Raw genomic sequence first — 22,946 nt, forward strand, 5'->3', positions numbered from 1 at the left:
TTTTGTCACATTTGCTTTTCTCTAAATCAAGAACAATTTTTAACCCTTGCTTTAGATGATATGTATTTGAATGTCATCAGGTTATTTTATTAGTCGAAAATGTATGTATTTTTTGCGCAACATAAATTAATCCTAATTTAGGATTTTTTGTGGATTTTTTTATCTCTGATATAACCGTGATGTTTCTGTGTATGTGTGTATTTTTTCTGCAGATCTTCACTGCTCTGCCTCCTCTCACTCTGGGGATATTTGAGCGTTCTTGCAGGAAGGAAAACATGCTGAAATACCCAGAACTCTACAAAACCTCTCAGAATGCTATGGGTTTTAATACCAAGGTAACAGCAATTTCTATCAGGTGTACTTTATGCGCATATTTATCATTTTAATTGCACGTGATCAAATTTAAATACTATTGCATGTCTTTTTTTATTATTCACTTTGGTCTTTGTTGTGTTCTTTGCAACCACAGCACAATAATGTCTTGATGGGAGCTCTCAGTTGTGTCCAATTTTAGGGCACTATTGCAAGTAAATGCCCTGTGAGTTGTAACTGATACTCTGTTAATGTATGGTGGTTTGATGATTAGTCTGTGGCCATCATCACTAGAAGATGGATTTTATGTTTTACTTCGAAAAGCGGAGCATCTTTACCTTTTGGTAAAGATTTTGGTAAGTTTATACATCTTAACAATAGTATAGGTGCACAATAGGCCCAGTGTGCGGGATTTAATTGCCTCTTGTAAACAACTTAACACCACTCGTCCCACCTTCATCTGAGGTGGCTACAAAAAACAAGTTTTGTTTGTTTCAGGCAGTTAGAGACAAATGAAAACACATTATAGTCCATTTCTGCCAATATACATGCTGTGTCTGTCCCTGAGTCCCCTTAATCCTGCACACAAGACCACAAGTGTCACCAAACACCCACAAATGTGTTAATTTTCCATTGTATCATTTAAATTGCGCTCCGTTACACAAATGAAAAGGTCAAACTTGTCAGCTCTTGCAAGCAGCTAACATCACATTAATGACATGGGACATTCCTGCCACGTTGTTGTTCGGGACTGATGCATCTCCTGTCACAGTCATCTGGCAGCTGCAGTCAGTGGGTCTCCAGCCGTATCCTGGTTTGGCCTGGCTTGACCTATTCTGTCTGGTTGCAGGGGCTGTCCGCTAGCTTTCCCCCGCTGGTAATAAAGATGTCTCCTCGTTTCTTCATGCTGAGCCAGGGCTCAAGACCCTCCTCACAGGCGTGATGACCTGGTTAGCACCACATAGAGGTGGATTAAAGACTGATTGGCCATGGTGGTCAGGGGCAAGTAAGGTCAGATGAGCTGGGGGAAGCAACAGAAAAAAATGAAGAGAAGTGGGGAATAAAGAGAGTGTGCTCAAATTAATGCAGAAAATTATACAATTTGTTTAACTGATGGAGCTGTTTGTTCTCAGAGAAAGACTGTCTGATTGAGTTTAACCTGTTGCAGGAGCTCACTTAATGTACGAAATAACAGCAGAGTTTACTTCTAAAGTTTACTACAGTTTTCTGATTGACCAAATAAAGTATATGATTTGATATTTAAAACTGGCCTATCAAAGCCAAATTCTTCCAAAACATAATTTGACACAAAACACATTTTTCTGACCCAAATGTCTGAAGCTGCAATGATTAGTAAATAATCAATTAGTAAATTAGTCAATTTTCCTGACAGGAAAACTTTTGATCATAAAATTTTGATCAATGATGCTTGCTTGTTTGTTTTATAGTTTTTTGTTTCTATTATTTTTAAGCAAAAAATGTCAAATATTCTCTGATTCCACGTTGTCGGGTGATTTGATCTTTTTCTTTGTCGTATTTGATGAGCAGCTGGAGTGGGTCTCTCTGTGCTCTGGAAAACAGTTTTCACTGTTTTTTCAAGTCAATCAAGTCAAATCAAATCAAGAGTCTTTATTGTCATTATGCAACCATAACGAAATTTTGTGCAGATTCTCGGCTTAAAAGCACACTCATAAATAGCAGCAGAATTTTTTTTTTTGCCATTTTATAGACAAAACTCAGACTAATTATTAATAAAGAAAACAGCCCGTCTCACCAGTTTTATCAACTGTTAAAAAATAAAGCAAAAAAGCATCAAGGTTCTCCTTGAAAACCTTCAAAGTTAAGGTGGGAAAAATTAAGGCCTTGAAAGTTTTTGACACATTAACAACCACAGATCAGTTCGAAGTGCTTGGATTTATGTATTTTGTGCAATATAAATTGAAGATATTTCGATATATTTTTTATTTTAATGCTAGCAGATAGACTTTGTTCAGCTGTCTGTATGTATGTGTGTCTCCTGCAGTTGTGTCAGCCTTTGAATTTGCCTGGAAAGTTGTTGCAAAGTCCTTGAATTTTGATCTTTAAGAAGGTGTGGGAACCCTGAAGAAAATATGTGAGCAGGTCTCTCCCAGAGCTATTAATGCAAAATTGACAAAGAACATTTGACGCTGTGAACTCACATGATTAATGAACACACTCCAGCTCATTAGTTGTGTTAGTGTAAGTATATCCATCACTTGTTATGGCCTGGACTGTTAATTAAAGAAATTGCTAAAGTAATACGGCTAATTTGGTGACAAAATGGATGAGCTGTATACAAAATAGGTGCTATTTGCTGTTTGTAGATAAATGTAGTTTGTGGTAGTTTTGACAGCGTCAGACTTTGTCTTTATTCCATTAATTATACGTTGGATTAGTGTGATGTTTGTCCTTCCAACTGCTGATGTACTCGTCTAAAATTTTGCTTTGAATTCTGATGTAGGGTGAATTTTCCTTTCGTCAACTTTTTTTTTTTTTTAAATCTTCATTGATCGCTTTGTGCCAAAAAACAGCCACAGAAGTATGCGTCTGATAGTTAGAAGCGAATGAACCGCAATTTTTGTTTGGGCCACATTTTCCAAGACCCATAAATGATGACTCGGCCAGGTCAGCAGGTTGTTTTTGCTGGCTTGTCCACTCTTTTCCCGAGATATTTTCCTTGCAGCTGGCCCGAGGCGAGGCGAGAAAATCCAGCAGGAATTTGGCCCCTCGAAGCCTGTTTTTTTGCAAGCCTGGCTCTTTTGAACACAACAGATACTGTCTTTGTGAATTAAAGCTGTTGAGGTGAGAAAAGGGAGGTGTTAGAAATGCGAGGCGTGGCTTCAAATGTGTCGCCTGTTCACTTTTAATTACATTTTCCTGACACTCGAGTCGTTCTAATAAACTGCGCTCCCTTTCATGTGGTTGTAGCAAGTCCAACAGTTTACCAGCAACTATCACCCCTTTTACACCACTTATGCTCTCTTTCCAACTATTTCCTTTTTACTCCAATCATTCAAAAAGAAACAGGAAGGGGTGGGCAGCTCTAGAAATCTTTGGCTCAATATTAATGACTGTCATGCATGTTTTTTTGGTTTTTTTTTGACAGTTTCACAAAGGACAGAAACTTTACATTACAGAACAGGCATTCATTTGGCGGGGATCCTTAGCAACTTGCTGGGATACAAGAGAAAGAAAGAGAGCAGGGTGGCTGGAGGGGTGAAGGGGAGGATCTCCCTGTGACAAATGATTATGAACATTTATTGATTTCATTAACATTCATTATTGCGCAGGGGAAACTAGGGCTTGTTTGCACCCCCACAGCTTTGGGGACTGAGATAGCTGATGAGGAGGACGATAAAGAGCCGAGCCTGTCAGTGGGAGACTAATTGGCAGAAACGTGATTGTAACATTAGTGGTGATTTAGTCCACATTTGACCACAGAGATAGAGGAGTGGGGGTTGGTTTCGGCCACTCCTCGCTCAGTGTATTGGGTTTTGTGTACACAGTGGGAGGGTGAGGTAATCCTGGGCGGGGGTGGCTGCTGTGGGACTTTGTTTAGCTGATAGAAAAGCGGCGGAGGTCGCGCCACTGAGGCCAAGGTGCATTATAAAGGCTGAAGACGTTACCCTTCACTGTACTTTATCCTTCTTTACCCTCTGCTGCTTTACCCCCTTTTCACACCCTTTCTTGGCCGAGTATTTAGAATAATCCCATGATGTAAAGTGATGCTAATAGTGATTTTAAGTGACCCCAAGTGGTGGAATTCCTGAGAAATTTTCACTTCTCAGGTTGTGTTTAATGTTTCACTGACAGGTTTGCTAAAGTTGTTGAAAAGTTTTTTTTGGTTTTTTTTTGTTGAAAAGTGAGCCTCTAACTCGTCGTCTGCCAAGAGCCGATAATTAAAAAGAGGGCAAAGATTAAAGTGTAATGTTTTTTCTGTTTTTATTTTTCCTCCGTCAGCCATTTACTCTACGGGTTTGACGAATTTTCAGCTTTCAGAATTAACACCGATGTCTGGGTCAGCACTGGCGGTGGGGGGGGCGAGAAAGGGGGCACAAATGTGGAGCGGTTTTTTTTGGCAGAATAGATTTCACGGCTGTTTCATGCTACATCGCCCATTAGTGTTTTGTTTGGCAGCCACGTTGCATAATGTAAATTTGAAACAAGGTGGTTTTGGAGTTGGAATATTGATTTAAACGACTCATCCAAAGTCTGCGTGCTTGCATACACAGACACACACGCAGACTGCGGTCCACGCCACAATTTTCCAGGCCCTTAATAATTCCCATGAAAACAGTTTAATCTCTGTCAGGGCTGTCAGTCTCCATGTGTGTGTTTCTGTACTGATTCCTGCTTGTTTAAACCCCCGTGTCATTTATTTCTACACCAGTTAAAACTCTCACATGAAAGGGCCGGGGCCTATTGAAATATAATAAGAGGAAATCCTCACACTGGCAGCACATATATTAATGTATCATAATGTACTTTTAGTCGAGGTGAGGATGTGTGCTTTGCAATTTCCTATACTCACTCCTTTTTTTTGTTTGATTCACATAATTTTGGAGTGAAGTTTAAAAAAAACAACAACAACTTGAGAATGTGCACACTAATGTTGTCCACTCGCCTTTCACTGCTTGCACACACACACACACACACACACACACACACACACTCTCCCCCGTAACACACACAGAGGATATACAACGTGTCTGTCAGCGGGGTGGCCATTCAGCGAGGAGGCCCTGACAAAACCGCCACTTAGCCTAGCGCTGGGCTGGCACAAAAGGCCCAGGTCAGGGGTCACTTGGAAGGCTGGAGCTCCCCACACCCTTTTCTCATGCTTCTCCCCCTCTCCTCCCCCCCGTCCCTCTCACTCTCTCTTCTTGGAATCTCCTGCCACCTCCATCCCCCCACCCCTCTCTTCCTCCGCCATCCGTCTCCCATCTATTTTGCAGGTCTTCTGGGCCCATTGTCTGAACGGCCTCTTCCACTCCGTCATCCTCTTCTGGTTCCCCCTTAAAGCCTTCCAGCATGGTAAGTAGCTCCCAGAGACTCCATTGCAGCTCGAGGTAGATGAAAAGGGAGGACAGTCTAACACACATACTTTGTCTTAATTAGTTCTCTCTTCAACCGTCCGGTCATGAATTGCAAACATGTGTGTGCACCACCAAGAGCGACACACTCGAACAAGCGTATGTTCATGTTTGCAGCATGTCATGTGTGCACACCACGGCGTGCTGAAATGCCTTTGCACACAGCTATTCTCACTTACTTCATTTTTAATAAACACACCACTTGAATCCAAACTTTCCAGGTGATTGCAGACAAGGACGTTTTTTTGTTTTGTTTTGTTTTTTTTGCGTGTGATAGTTGTCTTTTTGGATTGAAAATTTAAATTTAATTCACAGTAACTTTATTTATTCATAGGTCAGTTGTGCATGTTTGTGCACATTAAGATGCAAAGTTTCTTTGTGTGCGTGTGTGTGCGTGCATGCATGTGCAGAGAGAATAGGGATCTTTGAGCCAGTAAGTCTTGCCTGGCCAGAGCAGAGGACCACACAAGCTTGGGCCTGCTCTCCAAACAAAGGCGCCAAGCCCCTTCACTCTGACTGACAGGCTGTCAGCAAAGCCTCAGCGCACACAAGACATGACTAGCCGGAAGTAAAGGGAAAGGAAGCTTCTCTTTCTTTCCTTACTGGCAGTTGCACAGTGCTGATATTTTAGCTGCAGCCCAAATCCACGCGGGCGGTTTGGAGCAATTATGCCTGTGTGATTGGAATTAATTTCTATTTTATTAATATAGGACGTGGTTTTAACTTCTGTTTAAGGAAAAGTGTTCTCAGTGGATTGGATTCCAATCTAATGGTAATACAAATAACCATTTTTGTCAGAAAAACAGTCCTGCTCTTTCTGTTTCAGCTGTGAATTATCCAGAGCATTTAATTTGTGACCATGATTAATGAACACCAATTCAGTCTTACTAATGGCCTTTCATAGACACACTCTTTCATAATAGTTACATAAAGACAGAATTAACATTCCAGCATCCCTCAAAGGACAGTAATGGAAGCACCATTTGACTATGGTTTTCACTCTGTGTTCCCATGTCCATTTTCTACCCGAGTGTTTTACACCAAAGTTCATACTTAAAGTAATATCCAATAAGCTGTCTGGTTGTTTACTCTTTGGATCACCTAATGGAGTTCTGTGTGAAGCCCAAGAGCTGAAAAGAGACAGCTCTGGCCCTGAAAGCTTCTGTTGTTGATTCCTTTCTCAGATACAGTTTTTGGCAACGGAAGAACTCCAGACTATCTCCTCTTAGGCAACATGGTTTACACAGTGAGTGCACCAGTCTTGATTACAGTCAGTGTTTCTGCTGTGTTAAATGGTTCAGGTGTCTGAGCTAAGTGCGGTCCAGTGAATGTGAAGAAGTCATGCGTTAGAGTAAGTTGTACTTCCCTGTGCCTTTCATTTTGCCTGCTGGTCTTTTACAGTTTTATGCTGTACACCACTGAATATTGAAAGAAATATGTATTTTATGAAAATTCAGGTGTGTGTGATTGACTTCTCATGACCGATTTTAGCTGTAATGTCAGTGTGATTTGTGTCCCCCCACAGTTTGTGGTCATCACAGTTTGTCTAAAAGCCGGCCTTGAGACCTCATCCTGGACCATGGTGAGTTGAAGGTGCTCTCCTCCCTCGCAAACGTTCTGTTATCTCTTTCCAGTTCCTCCACGTTATATGACCGCTGATACCTGTGACATATTTTACATCGTCTTCTTTTTTCTAAATCTCTTTATGGTTTTTCCAACTCCTTCAGGAAGCTATAGGGAGCACTCAGTCTGAACTCTCATACTCGAATGATAAAAATAGCAACAAACAAAAAAGGGAAATGTATGAAAGTGTTAAAGTGCGTGAACTGTCTAAGTTGTAATAAAGCTCAAAGCTACATGTTATGAAGTGCCTGAACATTTCGTGTTACCTTCCTGTGCTCTGATTCTCCTCTTCCAGTTCAGTCACATAGCCATCTGGGGAAGCATCGGCCTGTGGGTGGTGTTTTTCATTATCTACTCGTCCCTGTGGCCCCTGATCCCTCTGGCTCCCGACATGTCAGGAGAGGTAAACGCACAGCTGCTAGCATGTGCTCATACGCATGCTTATACATGTACACATGCAGTAACTTCCTCTGGTACTAAAGAAACTACTGATAAAATCATCCTGCAGTGCTTCATAATTCATTTTCTCCTACAGACAGACGCTGGTGGGAAATTTGAGTTAAACGTCACACGAGTCTTTGTAAGGAGAGACAGAGGCGTGTCAACTGTCAGACCTCTGGCTTGTGTTGCGTAATAACTTACCGTAATTGGTCCAATTAGCCAAGTGTTTGTGTTACGTTGCCCTCCTTGGGCTCTGACTCAGTATCCACAGGTGACGCTGAAACAGCGAAGCAATTTGAAAGCATTGGAACGGAGGCTGAGGATGTCATACAAAAGAATCTACCTGACCATCACTGGGATCAGAAAGTTAGAATATAATTCCATTTTAAAATCCATTAAATGTTTAAAAAAATGATTTGAAAATAGGCCCTGGTTTATTTATTTATTTATCTTCTGCATTTGACCCATCCTTAGTTGAACACACATGCAACACCCGAGCTGCATGTAAATTCTCGGTGCTTTCTGGGGAAGAGAATGAGGCATCTTTTCATAAGAGAACAAGAACACAGTAGGACATTACCCAGAGATTTTATCTTGGACTCTAGACACACAAGTACAGACATAACACTCCTGGCATTTGTTCTGTTCCGTTGTGTTTGGTAGTTCATTACTCTGCACCAGTTTTGGCGGTCAGTGGTGATGCTGGCTGTGATGGTTGCTTATTTGCTTTTTGATGGAAACGTAGATGAAAATACAAATCTCAGGTCTGTCCGTTAGCACACATGCATAGAAATGCCGCCTGCTTTGCTGTCTCTGATTCAGCTGCACACACACACACACAGACACACAGGCAGGGAAAGTGTTGACTTGACTTGACTCTATCCCCTGTGAAGCCTGCTGCTTTCATCCTCACCCTGCAGCACTTGACTGAAGACAGTAATGGTGTCCTGTGGGTAGTTGGTAACACTATGCCACTGCCCCATCTCAGGGATGCCAGTACATCATCAGACAGGGACACATCTCTCTGAAACCTGAGAAGGCATCAGAGACATTATCTCCCCCTTCCAAGACCTTGTAGCCTGTGAAGAGCAGGATTATTCTCAGCCCTGCCGCAGTCACACATATTTCACCACGTCCTCCTCGACGTGCACTTGAATCTTCAGATATTTTTTGTTCTCTCTGCCCTTCCATCTATTTTCTTTTGCGTCTTCTCTTTTACTTGTTGCGTCAGCCTTTTGCTCTTTTGTTCTCTTTTTTCTTCTTCTTTCCCCCCACTCTGCCAGCCGAAAGAAAAAAAAACTGCCCGAGGGCCAACAACATAACAGACACCAGAACTCCCTTCTCCTCCCGTTTCTGCTCTCGCTCAGTACCAAGCTCGGCTCAGCGCTCGGCTTCATGTGAGCACATTCATCAACGTCAGGCCGAATATTCTTTGGACGATTGACAAGACAGGTGCAGGATCCATCCACGTAACACGCTGAAACAGCTAGTATGCATTTCAGAGTACTCCCAAACTGGCTCATCCCGTTTGCACCTCATAAGTCTGACACAGATATCAAAAGAAAATGTCAGATTATTTTGTTCAAGCAGTGTAATCTGCTACACTAAGCAGCTTAGCTTCACCTCAGGAGATGTCTCATGTCTGCCCCGTCACGCTGACCTGCTGTCTGCTGACTCGCCTCTGCCATCAACGCAGTTGACTCCAGTGCACTTTATCCCTTTTCTTGGAGCAGCTCTCACCCCGATTCGGGTACTTTGTCAGCACATTCACAAGTGCGCATCAGGTTCTTCGTGAGTCTCTGCTCAGTGATGAGAACCATTTTCTCAGAAATGAATCTTTTTTTCTTTTTACAGAAAAGCTTGATGTGGAGCGAGCCAGGAATCCACTCCAGGCTCTCTATGCCAGTCTGTGAAATATAGATGAGATTAAGAGCAAGAATGAAAACAATTCCTAGAGACACAGATCAAAACATCAGGCTCTGTTTAGAGTAAACATTAATACGTCTTTAGTTTTCAGTCAAGTTTGATTATTGTGATTTGCAGTGTCCCTGAAAAGGCACAGCGATGTGTTCATGTGCACCAACATACAGGGTTTGAGGTCTGGCAGCCAGAATCCTGCTAGCTAGTCTTTCAGATAAAAGTTGTACAAATTGGGATAATGTGTGGTGACATTTCTTTTTGTTACTTTTGCTCAAACAGACGTCAAATCAGTAGGCAGACAAGGAAGTAAAATGTGAAGCTGTGGCACTAAACTCAGGGCAGAAACGCTCACACCTGTGGATGTTTTTGTGTTTGAGCGGTTGTATGAACATTGAAATCTGTGACTTATTCTTCGACCAACACCTGGCACATCATGGGGATATAAGATATTCCTGATTTTTAAACTTCAAAAAGATCAAGTGAAGGAATTATAGTCCCTGTCCATCACTGCTGTTGACTTAGTCCCTCAGTGGTACTTATGGAATCTTTTTGTTCCTTCCTTAAGATGCGTGAGCTGGTCATTTGGGAGGTTTTGTTAAACTCTTATACCCAGACCTGTTAGTCCTCCCTTGGCTAATGATTGATAAGCACCACAACACATTGGTAGCGTAATAACCGACCACGGTGTGCAGTGTGGGAGAGAAGAACTGCACAGTAAATTATAGATGTGTAGTCATGGCTGTGTGAGACTGCTGAGTTACAGGTGTTTATGTAAGATTTTTTTGCTCTGTTTTTCCAGCCCGTGTTTTGCTGTCTTTGTTAGGCGACACACAGAGAGCACGGAGTGAATGAAGGAACCAGCTGAGAAGGTCTTTGTTTGTTTTCCACTCTGACCTCTTGCTCAGCGCTTATTGGCCGATTTGTTTCTGCTGATGACATTTGGGGAATTTGTGGATTTGCCTTCTCCAAGTAAAACTGCCCATTTTTAGCTTTTTTTTATTTTATTTGCTTTCTTGTTCGTTTTCTCCTTTTCTATGCTCTGTCTTTGACCCTACGCGTCTTGTTCCCTGTCTGCTCGTTAGAAACTTTGCATTCTTTGCTACATCTTCAGTTTCACTTCTTATCCAGGAGCCAACATGTGTTGTGTGGGTTAAGACAGCTGAATTCAGCCGGTTGGAAAATCAACATGGATAAACGCAGGGCAAAGAAAAGTCTCAGACAGGAGTCAACTTAGTCTAACCTTTCTCCTCTCAGTCTGCTTATTAAAATGGTTCTGCGAAGGAGCCCTGAGCTTTCAGGAAGCTACTGTTCGAACATTAACATCTCTGGGATGTCGTACAGCTGGCTGAGTGTTACGATGTTGGTTTTGTTTGCTGAATCCAGGGCAGACCTCTAGACCTGTGTGGTGAATAGTGAAGTAGTACATTACTTCAATTTAAATTTACCATTACAATGGCAGGCATTAAATAATTCAAGGTGCTGAGATTACTGACTCTCTCAGGTTGCCAGATTCCCCTCATCGAGTCTTACTGGAAAAGAACTCATAAAACTCTTGATCATTTTGTTATTGTTATTCTTTCTGCAGTTTATGATTTATGTCTTTCAGTAATGTTGTATATTTAATGTTCTGTAGCTTTACACAGAGCAGATTTATTGACCATGAGTAATGAAGCCCTGTTCCAAACACATGCAGATGCTGTAACTAGAAGCTGTGAAGTACAGCCACTTCACTGGAGTGTTTGCTTGTTACTTGCTTTGTTTGTGGGTTTCTTCTCCACCCGGATCCACCCAGGAACTGATCTTCCTGTCAGAAAACCAGCACGCTGTGATTTTTTTTTTTAAAGACTGTTTTCGGTGTTGTTTTGGCTTTATTTGTGAGCTGACGGTATAGAAATAGATAGGAAAGATTGGAGATAACATATGACATTGCAACAAAGGAAGTCCACCTCTCTAACCTCCTGTCCGTCTCACTTTTCCCAATTTTTTGACTTTCCGCCATTTGCAAAGGAGTATTAAAAACAAACATACATCTTAAAGCGTATACTTGGCATTTTATACGCACACATACTTCCGTCTGTCTAGTCTTGCTTCTAGTGTGTGTGTGGGGGAGGGGGGGTGTATGAGGGTCGTTGACTTGTCAAAACACACCCTTCCATGCCAGCGGACACTACTGTCTGTCCAGCCAGACAAGTTTATTAGTTTGTCCTAAAAATACAGCCCTGCTGCCTGGACCTCTCTCACCCCGTCCAGCTCCCAGGGGTCCCCTGGTATGAGACGTAGCAAGCGTCCACCAACACTGCTGGCCCCGCTCATAGCCATGGAGCCTTTCCAGATGACTGAAGACAAACATTTGTTGATTGTAACTGGCTGGATTTGTTTTGACTGTGAAACTTTGATGTCACATTGAAGAACAAAGTGTGAATTAATGCAGTCGAGGTCCAGTTTAACTATTACTGCTATGATGGTTTCTGTAGTTTTTGAAGCTGCAAATAATGTTATTATGTGGCTGCTGTACCTAATGGCATTACCAGTATTATTGAACTTTATCATTAAGTTGAGACTTGAAGTGTTGGCCCTGTATATACATCATTTGTGGCTCAGAGTTATGTATGGTCATATATAAATATTGTTCATAGATTCAACATGTGAAAGACTAAAATGGTTTATTTATCAAGCTTTCTTGACTTTGATTTAATATGCTGAACATACATCCCTGGTTTATTTTCAGAAGACTTTCAAGGCAGCTAAAATGCCCCATTAAAATGCATGATACACTGGATGAAAACGAAAATAATTAAACTGACCTGAAAAGAAAAAAAAAACACGCGAGTATTTCCACCAGGGCTGCATAATTTCCAAAAATTGACATGAAAATATCCCGTGCTTTGCTGCAATTTTCCCTCGTCTTGTACATTTTTAGCCTGTAGGCGAAACAGAAAAGCTCCATTCATCCGTGTCCCATCTCAAACTGTAGGAAAAAGCCATTTTTGATTTCCTGTCATTTGGGATTTCCTCTTGCACCAGTGTTTTGTCAGACATCAAAGTCAATTTGCAGGTAATGGCGAACAGATTAGCTAATTTGAGCAAACCTGGGCCGCTTTGATAGTTTTGACACTGATCTGTGTGTGTGTGTGTGTGTGTGTGTGTGCATCCTAAGGACCCTGCCTGTGTCAGATTACAGGAAGGACACTGTCAAGGGGCCCCAGCAGTTTAAAAAAGCGGCACGTTACAATGCAAGGAGCGCAAGTTTTGCACTTCAGCATGTAATGACAGATTCATTCAGTGCAGCAGGCCAAAGCAAACATTGTCCTCATACAGAAAGCTGTAGGGTTTGGCCCCCACCAGTGTTATGCACTGATGACGCACTCCCCTTCTCTCTTTACCCCAAACAGTTCCCCGACTCTGCTGCTGTTTTGTGATTTTTAATTGAAATCATCAGAGGTGAGTCTGCTGCTACCGAGTCGTATTTTTCCTGCAAACGACTGAGTGTGGAGAAGAAACTGTTTATTGAAGTGCCTGACTTGTTTTGCATCCAAATTGGATCATATCCAAATGTGTTTTTTTCTTCCTGCAAGATAGATGAGTCTCAGTAAGGACCTGTCTCATTTGCAGATTTATTTTGCCCATGAACTCGATGTGAACATTTGTTACGTGCTGCGTTAAAAATAAAACATCAGCTCATTGTTTGTAATTCAGAACACGCTGGGCATAACTCAGAGGAGTTATGTGACAACAAAGAAAATCATCTTTGTCTGTGAACTTTTAGTCATCTTGGCTAACAGTAATCATATGATGAACACTTTCATCATTAGAATCTTTGAATCTTTTTGTATTTTTGGACTGAGATGCGCCTTTGACTGCCATACTGTTAGATAATACTACAGAGTAGTGAGGTTTAGTTACTCTGTGTTGTTCATCAATCTGCTAATTCAAATGAATTCTTTGGTCCATAAAATATCAGAAAATGGTGAAGAAGACTGTGAGTCTTTGATTGGCTACAATACACAAATGTATTGAACAAATTGAAGCATTGGAGAGACTAATGATGGAGCTGGATGAAAAGTAAAGAGATCTCCAAAGTTTGTACAGTTTGTCCTGGGTGGTCCATGAATGTCTGTAGTAAATTTCATCTGAATCCATCCAATAGTTGCTGAGACATTTCACGCTGCCTGATTTTGCTGTCTGCCATGGCTAAAAATACTCACAATTTCTAGAAGCCTGAGGTGAAGGCATGGAAAATGTAGTTTCTGATGATTGATAGTTGCATCATCTTTGGTCAACAAAGAACCACTGTGGTCTTGTGGATAATTTAGCCGTCCTCGTTTAAAGGGTCATGATATGGCAATTGGTTATAAGTGTTTATTTATTTATTTATTTTTTGGGTAAGCTGCAGTAGTTATAATTGTTTTGTGGGATTGAGCTAAAAATGATCTGCAATGATCTGCTTCAGCTCAAAGCTAATGGGTCTGTAGATGTTCAAACATGAATCGCTGAAAGTAGAGCATGCAAGTGTTAAAATCAGATGATTAACACCTTCTGTGCTTCATTAACGCCCTCTCACGTTGCGTGTTGTGTCGGATGTATCATTAAACGCACCTCAGATCACGTTCCTGCTCCTCCTGTGATGTATTGACAGGAGCTCTCAACAAAGCAAAAGGTTGAGCCGTTTTCCCGTGAAAGAGACACCGCTTTCCAAATGCTTCACAGGTATTTCCTCCGCCCTGAAGAGAGGTGAGAGGAGCGGCGAGGTGGCGGGGAGCCAAACAAAAACATGATATCACTTAGTCACGGAGGATTAAGCCACTTTGAGCAAGTTATTTGGACCCATCTCCTCTTTATTTCCACAGTCTTACTGTTTGTTTTGGGCTGCCTTTGTCATGTATGGTTTTTATTATGTGGCACTTCAGAGGATGATAATGGCTGCTCTTTATCAGGTGTTTCTTCCTTTGAAGAGCTCTTCTTTTTATCTGATCATTTGTTGAACTCTGCATTGTCTTCAGTGACTGGAGAGTAAGTGTTAAGTGTCGTGTGTGTGTGTGTGTGTGTGTGTGTGACAGGCGGACATGATGTTCAGTTCGGGCGTCTTCTGGATGGGCCTGGTCTTCATCCCAGTCACCTCGCTGGTCTTTGACGTGGCCTACAAAGTGTGAGTCTTCTCTTCGCTCTCTTCGCTCATCATCACTCCAGTACACATCTGATGCAGGAAATTCCTGCAGAATCCCTCGTATCTCCCGAAGAAATTCCTGCCCCGAGTTTTTGTACGGACTTCCGAGGAAGTTTAGTTTTTCTGTTCTGTGAAAAGTCCACGAGAAATGTTTCTGGCCTGTGTCTGACATCAGCCCACGCCAGATTCAAGGTGTCAGGAGCAATTTGCAAAGCTATAAGTTTTATTTCCTGTTATACTCGTAGCAGTTTGAATCGATCCCCGAGGTATTTCAGTGTCCGTCTTTGAATGTTCTAGCATGTTGAAGAATCTGTCACTTTTTGTTTAATTTACAGGGTGAAGAGGGTGTGTTTCAAGACTCTGGTGGATGAGGTTCAGGAGCTCGAGGCTTTATCCAAAGACCCAGGAGCAGTGGTGCAAGGAAAGAGGTACAGTCTTTGTTCCATGATTTTAGATTTACATTTTATTTTTAAGTACTGACCCATTTTGTCTCTAAGTGGACCACAAAGAAATTGTTTGATGAGTTAAAAATGGTTTTTCCTTCTGAAAATTAAGCTGCAAGTTGAAATAAGGAGGATAATGATATCATAATGCAGCAGTTATGTCCTAGAATTCTGTCTATTTCAATTCTTTCTATAATTGTCAGTATATCAGTATGTAGCGTTAGTGATTCACACCCTGAGAGTGCAGTGTTAATGAAGGCTGATGCTGAAGACCCACTTGAAGCAAGAAAACCGCCTGCAATAAACATGGTGCAAAAAGAAGCAACCCTCAAGCTTGTAGATCCTTGAAACTACAGTAATAATCTTCTCCTTCACAGACATTTAGGCTGCATTCAGAGTTACTGTAATTACGAATTCCTAACTTCTCATTATCACTGTGAAATAATGACTTTTCTGGCAGCTTTGATATGCCTGATGCATGTATTGCATTTTCAGGAAATCACTACAGAGCTTCTATGCAAATGTTGTTCTTATGTGTACGACATTTAAAGTGTTTCTAGTTGTTATCCCTGACACTTTTTATCCCCTTTGAAGCACACCGTTAGTCTTATAGAAAATAATAGTAACCAGACTATTGTGTGTGTTTATTTTTTTAATGACAAATCAACATACTTACACTTACACTGATGCAAAAAAAAAAAATCCTACAGAAATATTTTTAATTTAAATATTGCTGTGTGCTCGCCTGACACCAGAGATATACAAAGTGAGAGCGAAAATGGCCAGTTTATCCTGTATATATCATCACGTGGCCCAGCACTATCGGGACTATCAAGAGGAATCATCTGTAACCTCCCAAATCCCTCAGATTTTCACAAATGCTTGCGATTCCACTGCCAACACTATTCCTGTGTGGAAGGAAGAAATCTTATAATTGCAGCTGAATTGCCGGAGTTTGACTGTAATGTCAGTAATCATGTCACAAGAGAAGAAGTCCGTTATTTTTTTCTTCTCCCCAAAAAAGTGAACATTTTAGAGCAACAGCCCTGCTGCATGAAAACCATCGCATTATAAAAACGGATTAGCTGGACCCGGTCTGAACTGCTCTCTGGGGTCTGAGGCCTGCAGCGCTCATCAACGTGGAGACCATCAGTGTGAGATCTCCTGCTGGCTGAAAGTGATCCCTCTGCCTGGCCACTGTCCCAGACCCAGCAGGCTGCATGCACACACACACACAAATGCACACACACACTCACTCACAGAAACAAACATGTAGAGAATGGAGAGATACAAACAAATGGGCAATTTTGTACAAGGAGCCATGTATGCACATTAAGAACATTGGATGGCGTCACATGAATGCCTTCTGGCCAGCGTACTGTTTGAGATACTGGATTCACTCACACACACACACACACACACACACACACACACACACACACACAAACACACACTTTGTCCTTTCCGCTGCTTCTCCAGAGTTTTGTCTCAGCACTCGGTGTTTGCACCAGCAGGTAGCAGCAGTTGGCAGGTCCACTCGCTCTGGAGGTGCTTGGACACAGACTTAATGTATGGGTCATTAAATCTGCCTGTGGTGCCCAGCATGCTTCTAACACACTGCCTGTTTCTGTGTGTGTGTGTGTGTGTGTGTGTGTGTAGTTTGACGGAGAGGGCGCAGCTCCTGAAGAACGTCTTCAAGAAGAGCACAGTCAGTTTGTACCGATCTGACTCCATGCAGCAGAACCTGCTACGTAAGTTAGACGACATTTCTGTCTGTCTCTCGCCATCTTTTTCTCTTACTTCTCTTCCTGCTAACCGCCTCTCAAGATGGAAGCATCAAGCCGTTAACTCTTACCCTTAGGTCTATAGTTTATCCGCGTTGGTTTATCGCGCGTCAGGGGAACAGATGGCGCTTCATTATTCCTCCTCATCTCTGAAACCTCCAGGGTATCTTGCCCTTTGTTAGTGAGGGGATGCCCTAATACTCCGTTCATCCCACTTCTCTTCATTAATACTCTGCTTTGACCAAATGCAGGAAACACACGAGTAACTGTGTCTGCTAGCAGCCCCATCGTGTCCCTGTGTGTGGACCTTCACTTACAGTTTCATAGTGCCGGACCTCAAATCTCACTACTTTTTTCATTATCCAAAAAGTATTAAAAAACTTTAACGCAGTGAAAGGTGATTCTTTTTCTTTTACTACTTTTTGCCTTTTTTTAAATTACAGTTTTGTTTTATACCTATATTTTTTCAGTTTGGGTTTCTTTTCTTTTTAATTAAACAGGCGACGGTTCACCAACAGCCTCGGTGTTATGTGTAATGTTAATATTTGCTGCTAATTATTCAGCTGCAGTTTAATTGTAAACACAGACAGCTGAAAACTTTAAAGACTTCTGTGTCGAGCTCAGTGCGTGTAAAATCGGTTTCATCGACTGCACTTACATAGCGGGACAAGCCAAAAGACAGCAGGAGCTTTAAATACTCCTGCGGCATGTAAAATCACAGACATGTGTGCTACAGACAGTGACCCTGAAGCCCCCCCCTAAACAGACCAGTCTTATTCAAAAGGGGCTTAAGACTTAGTAAGGTTTTTAGAAAAACAAAACTGGGGCAGCACATCGGAATCGGCATCAGAAACTTTTCACTGACAGTCTCTGCACGGGTTTGGTTTTCCTGTTTATTTTTCTCTGTTCTGTTGTGTCCTTTGTCTGATCAGTTTGTTTTTTGTTTGTCTCATAGGTGGGGATGAGACCGTTGTTGTGTGATATCTTTTTAAATTTCACTATTCAAACCTCATCCCGTTTAAAACTGCAGCCCCCCCCCCCCCGCCTCCCCCCTTAGCACCCCGATAGACGCCTCCCTCTCTCTTCTGCGTTCACTCTGTTGCTGACTTCCTGTCCTTCCCCTCGTGTGCCTCGTGTGTCCTGAGTTGAGCTCGGTAGAGCGAGATAACGATGAAATGATGAAATGTTGCGTGTTATTCCCCCACAATGCACTCCTCTCAGCGGGGTCCCTTGAGCTTCCCCGCTGGCCTCCAGGTACTGAGCGAGTCATTTGACACCTGAAGGTGAGTCAGGGGTCAAAGGTCAGAAAGGAAACCCTGTAGGAAAGTTTAGGTGGTAGATAAGAGGGCTGCTTAGTAAAACCTTTAGGGAGCTGTGGTTGGTTTTTAAACTCCTTCAAGCGTATTGTTTTTTATCATATTGTTTACTTTAAAGGAATGGTGTGACATTTTGGAAAATAGCTTATTCACTTCAATGCCAAGAGTAAGAACATCGATGCCGCTCTCGTACAGCCAAGCCCGTCGTGCATCAGCTTTAGTGATACATCACATCATGAAGCGAAAACAATCTTTTTGTGTTTGTTTGTTTTTCATCTAGATGATTAGAAGAGGTTTATGTCTTCTAAGTGTTGTTAAATATTTTTGTGTTTTTCAAACATCGCCACGTAATTGTTCTTCATGAAAATGGATGCTTCAGCTCTTTGATTCAAATGTAATGCTAATATATGAAAAGAACAAACTGGTTTAGTTCCAGTCGGCAGCCACTTAGCTTAGCAAAAAATACCTGGTGAAGACAGGTAGTTCAGCTTCCTGTGAGTGAGCTTTAGAGCGTCTTGGCTAGAAAATGAATTGAATTATTTCCCAAAAATGTTGAACTGTTGCTTTAAAGTTTTCTGTTTTTGTCACATGTTTCTTTCAGTTTATTCAGTTGTTATAAGCTTCATGAAAAGTTCCATTAATGGCTGCCATGTATGGCTTGAGTTTTACGTGGCTGTGATCCTCTTTCAGATGGCTACGCCTTCTCTCAAGATGAGAACGGAGTGGTGTCTCAGTCTGAGGTCATCAGAGCGTACGACACCACCAAACAGAGGACCAGCGAGTGGTGAGCAGTCGGCCAATCCGGAGCCACGACAGCCACGTGCGATGGCGGTGTTTGAAACTTGACGGGGAGAGGACGAGGCGTGGGTGCGTGCCTCGAGCGCCGAGGGGATTTTTAGATGTGAAATATGAAATGGACAGAGGAGAGGGACATCGAGTTGTCTTTTAAAAAGGGATTTAAAAAAAACAAAATACTAAAACAAGGAGCAAAGCAAAGCGTGTTCACTATCAGCTGTAGTTGTGTGTCCAGCAGACATGATGAGCACTGTGCTTTCTTAGCAGTCTGTGGTCTGAACTTCTTCACTCTTCTAACGTGTTTCTCCTCCACTGAAAATCATCTAAAGTTATTTAACTAAACTGAAATCAAACGCCTGAACACTGTTATTGTAGATGATAAAACACTGGACGGTGGTTAGTTTTAGAGGATTTGAACTTGACGAAGATTGCCAAAGAGCAGTCGTAAATACAATCTTCCATGTGCTAGTGAATTCGGAAAACTTTAAACCAAATCTAATCGCACTCCGGATCGTATTCCAGAATTGAATGGACCACTTCAGAGCTGACAATTGTAATATTTAAATTTTCTTTTTGCACTTATCGAAGCATCTGTTGTGTAAAAGCCTTACATTTGCTCATGCCTTCATCCTTGTTTCGTTTTTGTTTTGTTTTGTTTCATTCTTAAAATACATGGACATCGTGCCTGGTTTAATTTATTTGATTTTCTTTTTGTTTTTTCCTTTCTCCTGCCGTAGTTCTGTTTCCACTGTTTTTACAGCAGAAGTATTGCTCTCGACGAATACCCGCATTCCACTCCTCACTCCCGTCTCAACGATCACAACGGTGCCTACGTAGAACTTTTCCCTCGAAGAAAAAATAAAACCAGATAGGCAAGAATAGCTTAGCCGGCTAGCTTAGACCTGTGCTCCACACACACCTAGTGAAGACAGCACCACTGTCTCCCCACCACAGTATTGCACTCGTACAATGTGAAAACTACAGAGTGCCTTGTGGCACATGTGCAAAGTAAGATTTGTTCGGGCGGAGGTGAACGGGAGGCTCTCTGACGGTCTTGTTGAAGGTTACAGTGGTGATGGTGTCGCTCTCAAAACGGAGATTTTATCCTTCTAACATAAGTGCCATTAGCTTAAGGGAGAGAGAAATATTAGCCAGGAGAACTCCACGACAATATCAAAACTACTTTGTCTCTATAGTTATTTTGTGGATTTGTATTTTTATATTGGAGATGTATGACTTTTGCATCGACTGGCTTTGTAATGAACTGTCTGTACCTTTAAGTTTTTTCTTCCTCTGATAAACTGGCAGGATAGAATAGATCGAAAGAGGAAACTGAGCTTTCTTAAATGTCTCGTTATTGTTAATATTGTTACGGCTTGATTTATTTATAATTGACTACTTAATGTCTGTGTGATTGCTTTCTTCTCCCTATGGGAGATCGGATTTCTGATGGGGTGTGTGAGAGTGTGTGTTTCAGTTTATTGCCCGCATGTGCATGTGCTGTATGTATGTGCGTTTGTGTGCGTCACCTTTACAATGGACCGCGTCTCTGTGTGCACTGCATGTCTTTTATCGTCTGTGTGTGTGTGTGTGTGTGTGCGTGTGCGTGTGTGTGTGGTGATGCTCGCTCCAGTTGTCCGTCTGCACGACTCCAGGTATCCGTGTGCTGATGCATGGCCCGTACAGGAAAGTGTGAATGTGTGGTGTGTGTGTGTGTGTGTGTGTTTATGGTCAGACTCTCGACTGTGGGAGTTTGTGATGCTCGACTCGCTTCCACAGGAGATGTTGCACAAAGCACTCGATGTACCTTTGCAGTAGTGGATATTTGCTATGATCTGGTTTCAGTATTCGGTTTATCTTGAGTGTACATGTTTATTCTTTCTCCATGGAGTGTACCTCTGCTTCACAGCAAAGCTCTTTTTGTGTTTCTCAGCCTAGTGAGGGTTTATGATTGTTTTTCTCTGTTGGTCTTTAGTGTTAAAACTTGATTGGTTGTCATCTTGTCCAAAACTGCTGAATGTAGATTGTCGTCGCTGTGGAAGGCTTGGACTGTTGCTTTCCTTTCGTTTTTGTTTTTCCAGAAAACATAAAACACACGTTGTTGTCTGTCAAAGTTGTGGGCTGCATGAATGGATAACACAAACTGTTCTCTGAGATGTTAACTGTACTACTTTGATTCTCCCTCAAGTGTTGATCACTTCACTAAAGAGGAAATAAAAAAAAAAAGAAAAAAAAAAACAACAACGCACTTTTAACATTTCTTTTCGGTATTTGTTTCTTTTCTGTCATTTTGTTTAGCGATTGTTCTGCATGTTGGGACTGCAAACCTCTAAGTGTTGTCTTTTACTGCCATGAAGGACTACTGAAATAAACTGTACTATCATGGAGGGACAATGTGAACACGGTTGCTGTTTCTTCTGTGTCCAATTCAAGTTTCTAATCACTGTGTCATCTTGTGCCTGCGTGTGTGGCGACAAACAGGACACACAGCACAGGGAGAACCCAAACAGGAAAAGGCAGGGAGAAACATGAGTCTGCAAGCCGCACAAACAAATGATAACCAATAGGGTCCTTATTTGTTCTGATGGTGAAGCGTGTGGACTGTCCGGGATCTCGGACAGACAGTTAATCTGTTCATATACTAGATGGAACATCCTAATTAATTAAAAGTGACCCAAGACTTTTTGAAAAAAAAAAATATATATTACTATTTTACATCAAAGTTATTTCCACAAGGTAAAGTTCAAAGTTTAAGCTGAAACGATTAACCGCTCAAATTTGACTATTTTGATAATAATTCATATATCAAGCAAAGATACCGAAATTCAGGGGTTTCAGTGTCAGGATTCTGTCATATTTTATTATAAGTTCAATTTGTTTAGACAAAACACGATCGTTTAAGATGACATGTTGAACATTGTAATCGAGTCATTACAAGTTTCTTTTTTTGTTTACCTGCGTCAGAGCAGGGACATCTCTTACTTTTCGACTCAGAATAAGGGGAATTTTGTTGAATGGAAAAGTAATATGAATCCGGCACATTAATTACTACATTATAGAGAGATAAATGGAACATAAACACATTTTATGTATTTTATGTAAGTGGCTAAGGTGAAAAAAGAAAGACCATAAATGGTATCAGGACTGCGGCTTGATTTCACAAAAATCTTAATGAAAATATGAAAACAACGCAGTGACTTGACAGGTTTTGTTATTGGAAGAATATAAACTTTCAGATGTTTAGGACCCAGAAAAAAAGTCTGAACTTTGATGAAACCAGTGAGACAGAATGAAGCAAAAGCCTTCAGTGTGAGGAGTAATAATGAGGATTCCTGACCTCATGGACAACTTGGAGAAGAAGCTGGAAAGTGTTTCAAGGCCTGGCAAAGACATTAAAGATTATAACTATCCAAAAGATTTAGGAAATGTCATGAAAGCATGTTCACAACTGGCATTTTCCTTTTATACGCAGAGCGTGGAATGTGAGAACTGAAGTTCACACCGACAGCCAAAAGTATAAACAAGACGTGAAAAAGTTAACGGTGGGATCGGTCAAATACCTGATCGTGATGAAACAGCCCAGTGATAACAGACTTTAGGGAACCAGGAACAGAACGGTAAACATCCTCAGTCTGAACGCTTTGCAGGTTCTGTGAGACGCTGATCGCTAAGTCTGTTTCACAGTCAGATAACTGGGGAACAAAGAGGTCTTTGTGAAGATTTTGTCATACCTGTTGCTGCAACCTAAACCTCTGTTTCTGGGCCGAGTTGTTTTTAACACTGTGGCCATGCCATGCTCATTGAGCACTGACAATGACTGATCTCAGCGCTGCATTCCTGCTGTGAAGTCTGGCGCAAGAATGAGTGACAGGTAGGGAGCTGCTGTGCAGACTCTGCCGCTCCGGTTTCCTTTTTGTTTGAGCCACGCTGTTGGGGGGCGGGGGACTTTTTCCGCTCAAAAGTCAAAAATGTAACTTAACTGATTTTTCTTTACATAAATAATAATATAAATAAATGTATCAGTGCACAGAAGG

At 41.7% G+C, this 22,946-nt stretch overlaps 1 protein-coding gene across 8 annotated transcripts in view; it reads left to right on the top strand.

Annotated features, from left to right (window-relative positions):
* atp8a1 (ATPase phospholipid transporting 8A1) overlaps positions 1-21,312 on the top strand; it is a 96,780-nt gene extending 75,468 nt beyond the window's left edge. For 7 of the 8 annotated variants that reach the window (XM_046405783.1, XM_046405784.1, XM_046405786.1 and 4 more), the window contains 9 exons: positions 213-335; positions 5,289-5,367; positions 6,611-6,672; positions 6,952-7,008; positions 7,345-7,452; positions 14,468-14,556; positions 14,910-15,002; positions 16,677-16,768; positions 18,808-21,312. In XM_046405783.1, the coding sequence (XP_046261739.1) occupies positions 213-335; positions 5,289-5,367; positions 6,611-6,672; positions 6,952-7,008; positions 7,345-7,452; positions 14,468-14,556; positions 14,910-15,002; positions 16,677-16,768; positions 18,808-18,905 (801 nt within the window). In that variant the 3' untranslated portion in view covers positions 18,906-21,312. Of the gene's footprint in view, positions 1-212; positions 336-5,288; positions 5,368-5,836; positions 5,860-6,610; positions 6,673-6,951; positions 7,009-7,344; positions 7,453-14,467; positions 14,557-14,909; positions 15,003-16,676; positions 16,769-18,807 lie in introns of those variants that run through there. The other variant, XR_006844855.1, reaches the window with a different exon arrangement.
* The last annotated feature ends 1,634 nt before the right edge of the window (positions 21,313-22,946 follow it).

Source organism: Scatophagus argus, chromosome 12 (genome assembly GCF_020382885.2).
Source record: "Scatophagus argus isolate fScaArg1 chromosome 12, fScaArg1.pri, whole genome shotgun sequence".
In the NCBI taxonomy this organism is placed as follows: domain Eukaryota; kingdom Metazoa; phylum Chordata; class Actinopteri; family Scatophagidae; genus Scatophagus; species Scatophagus argus.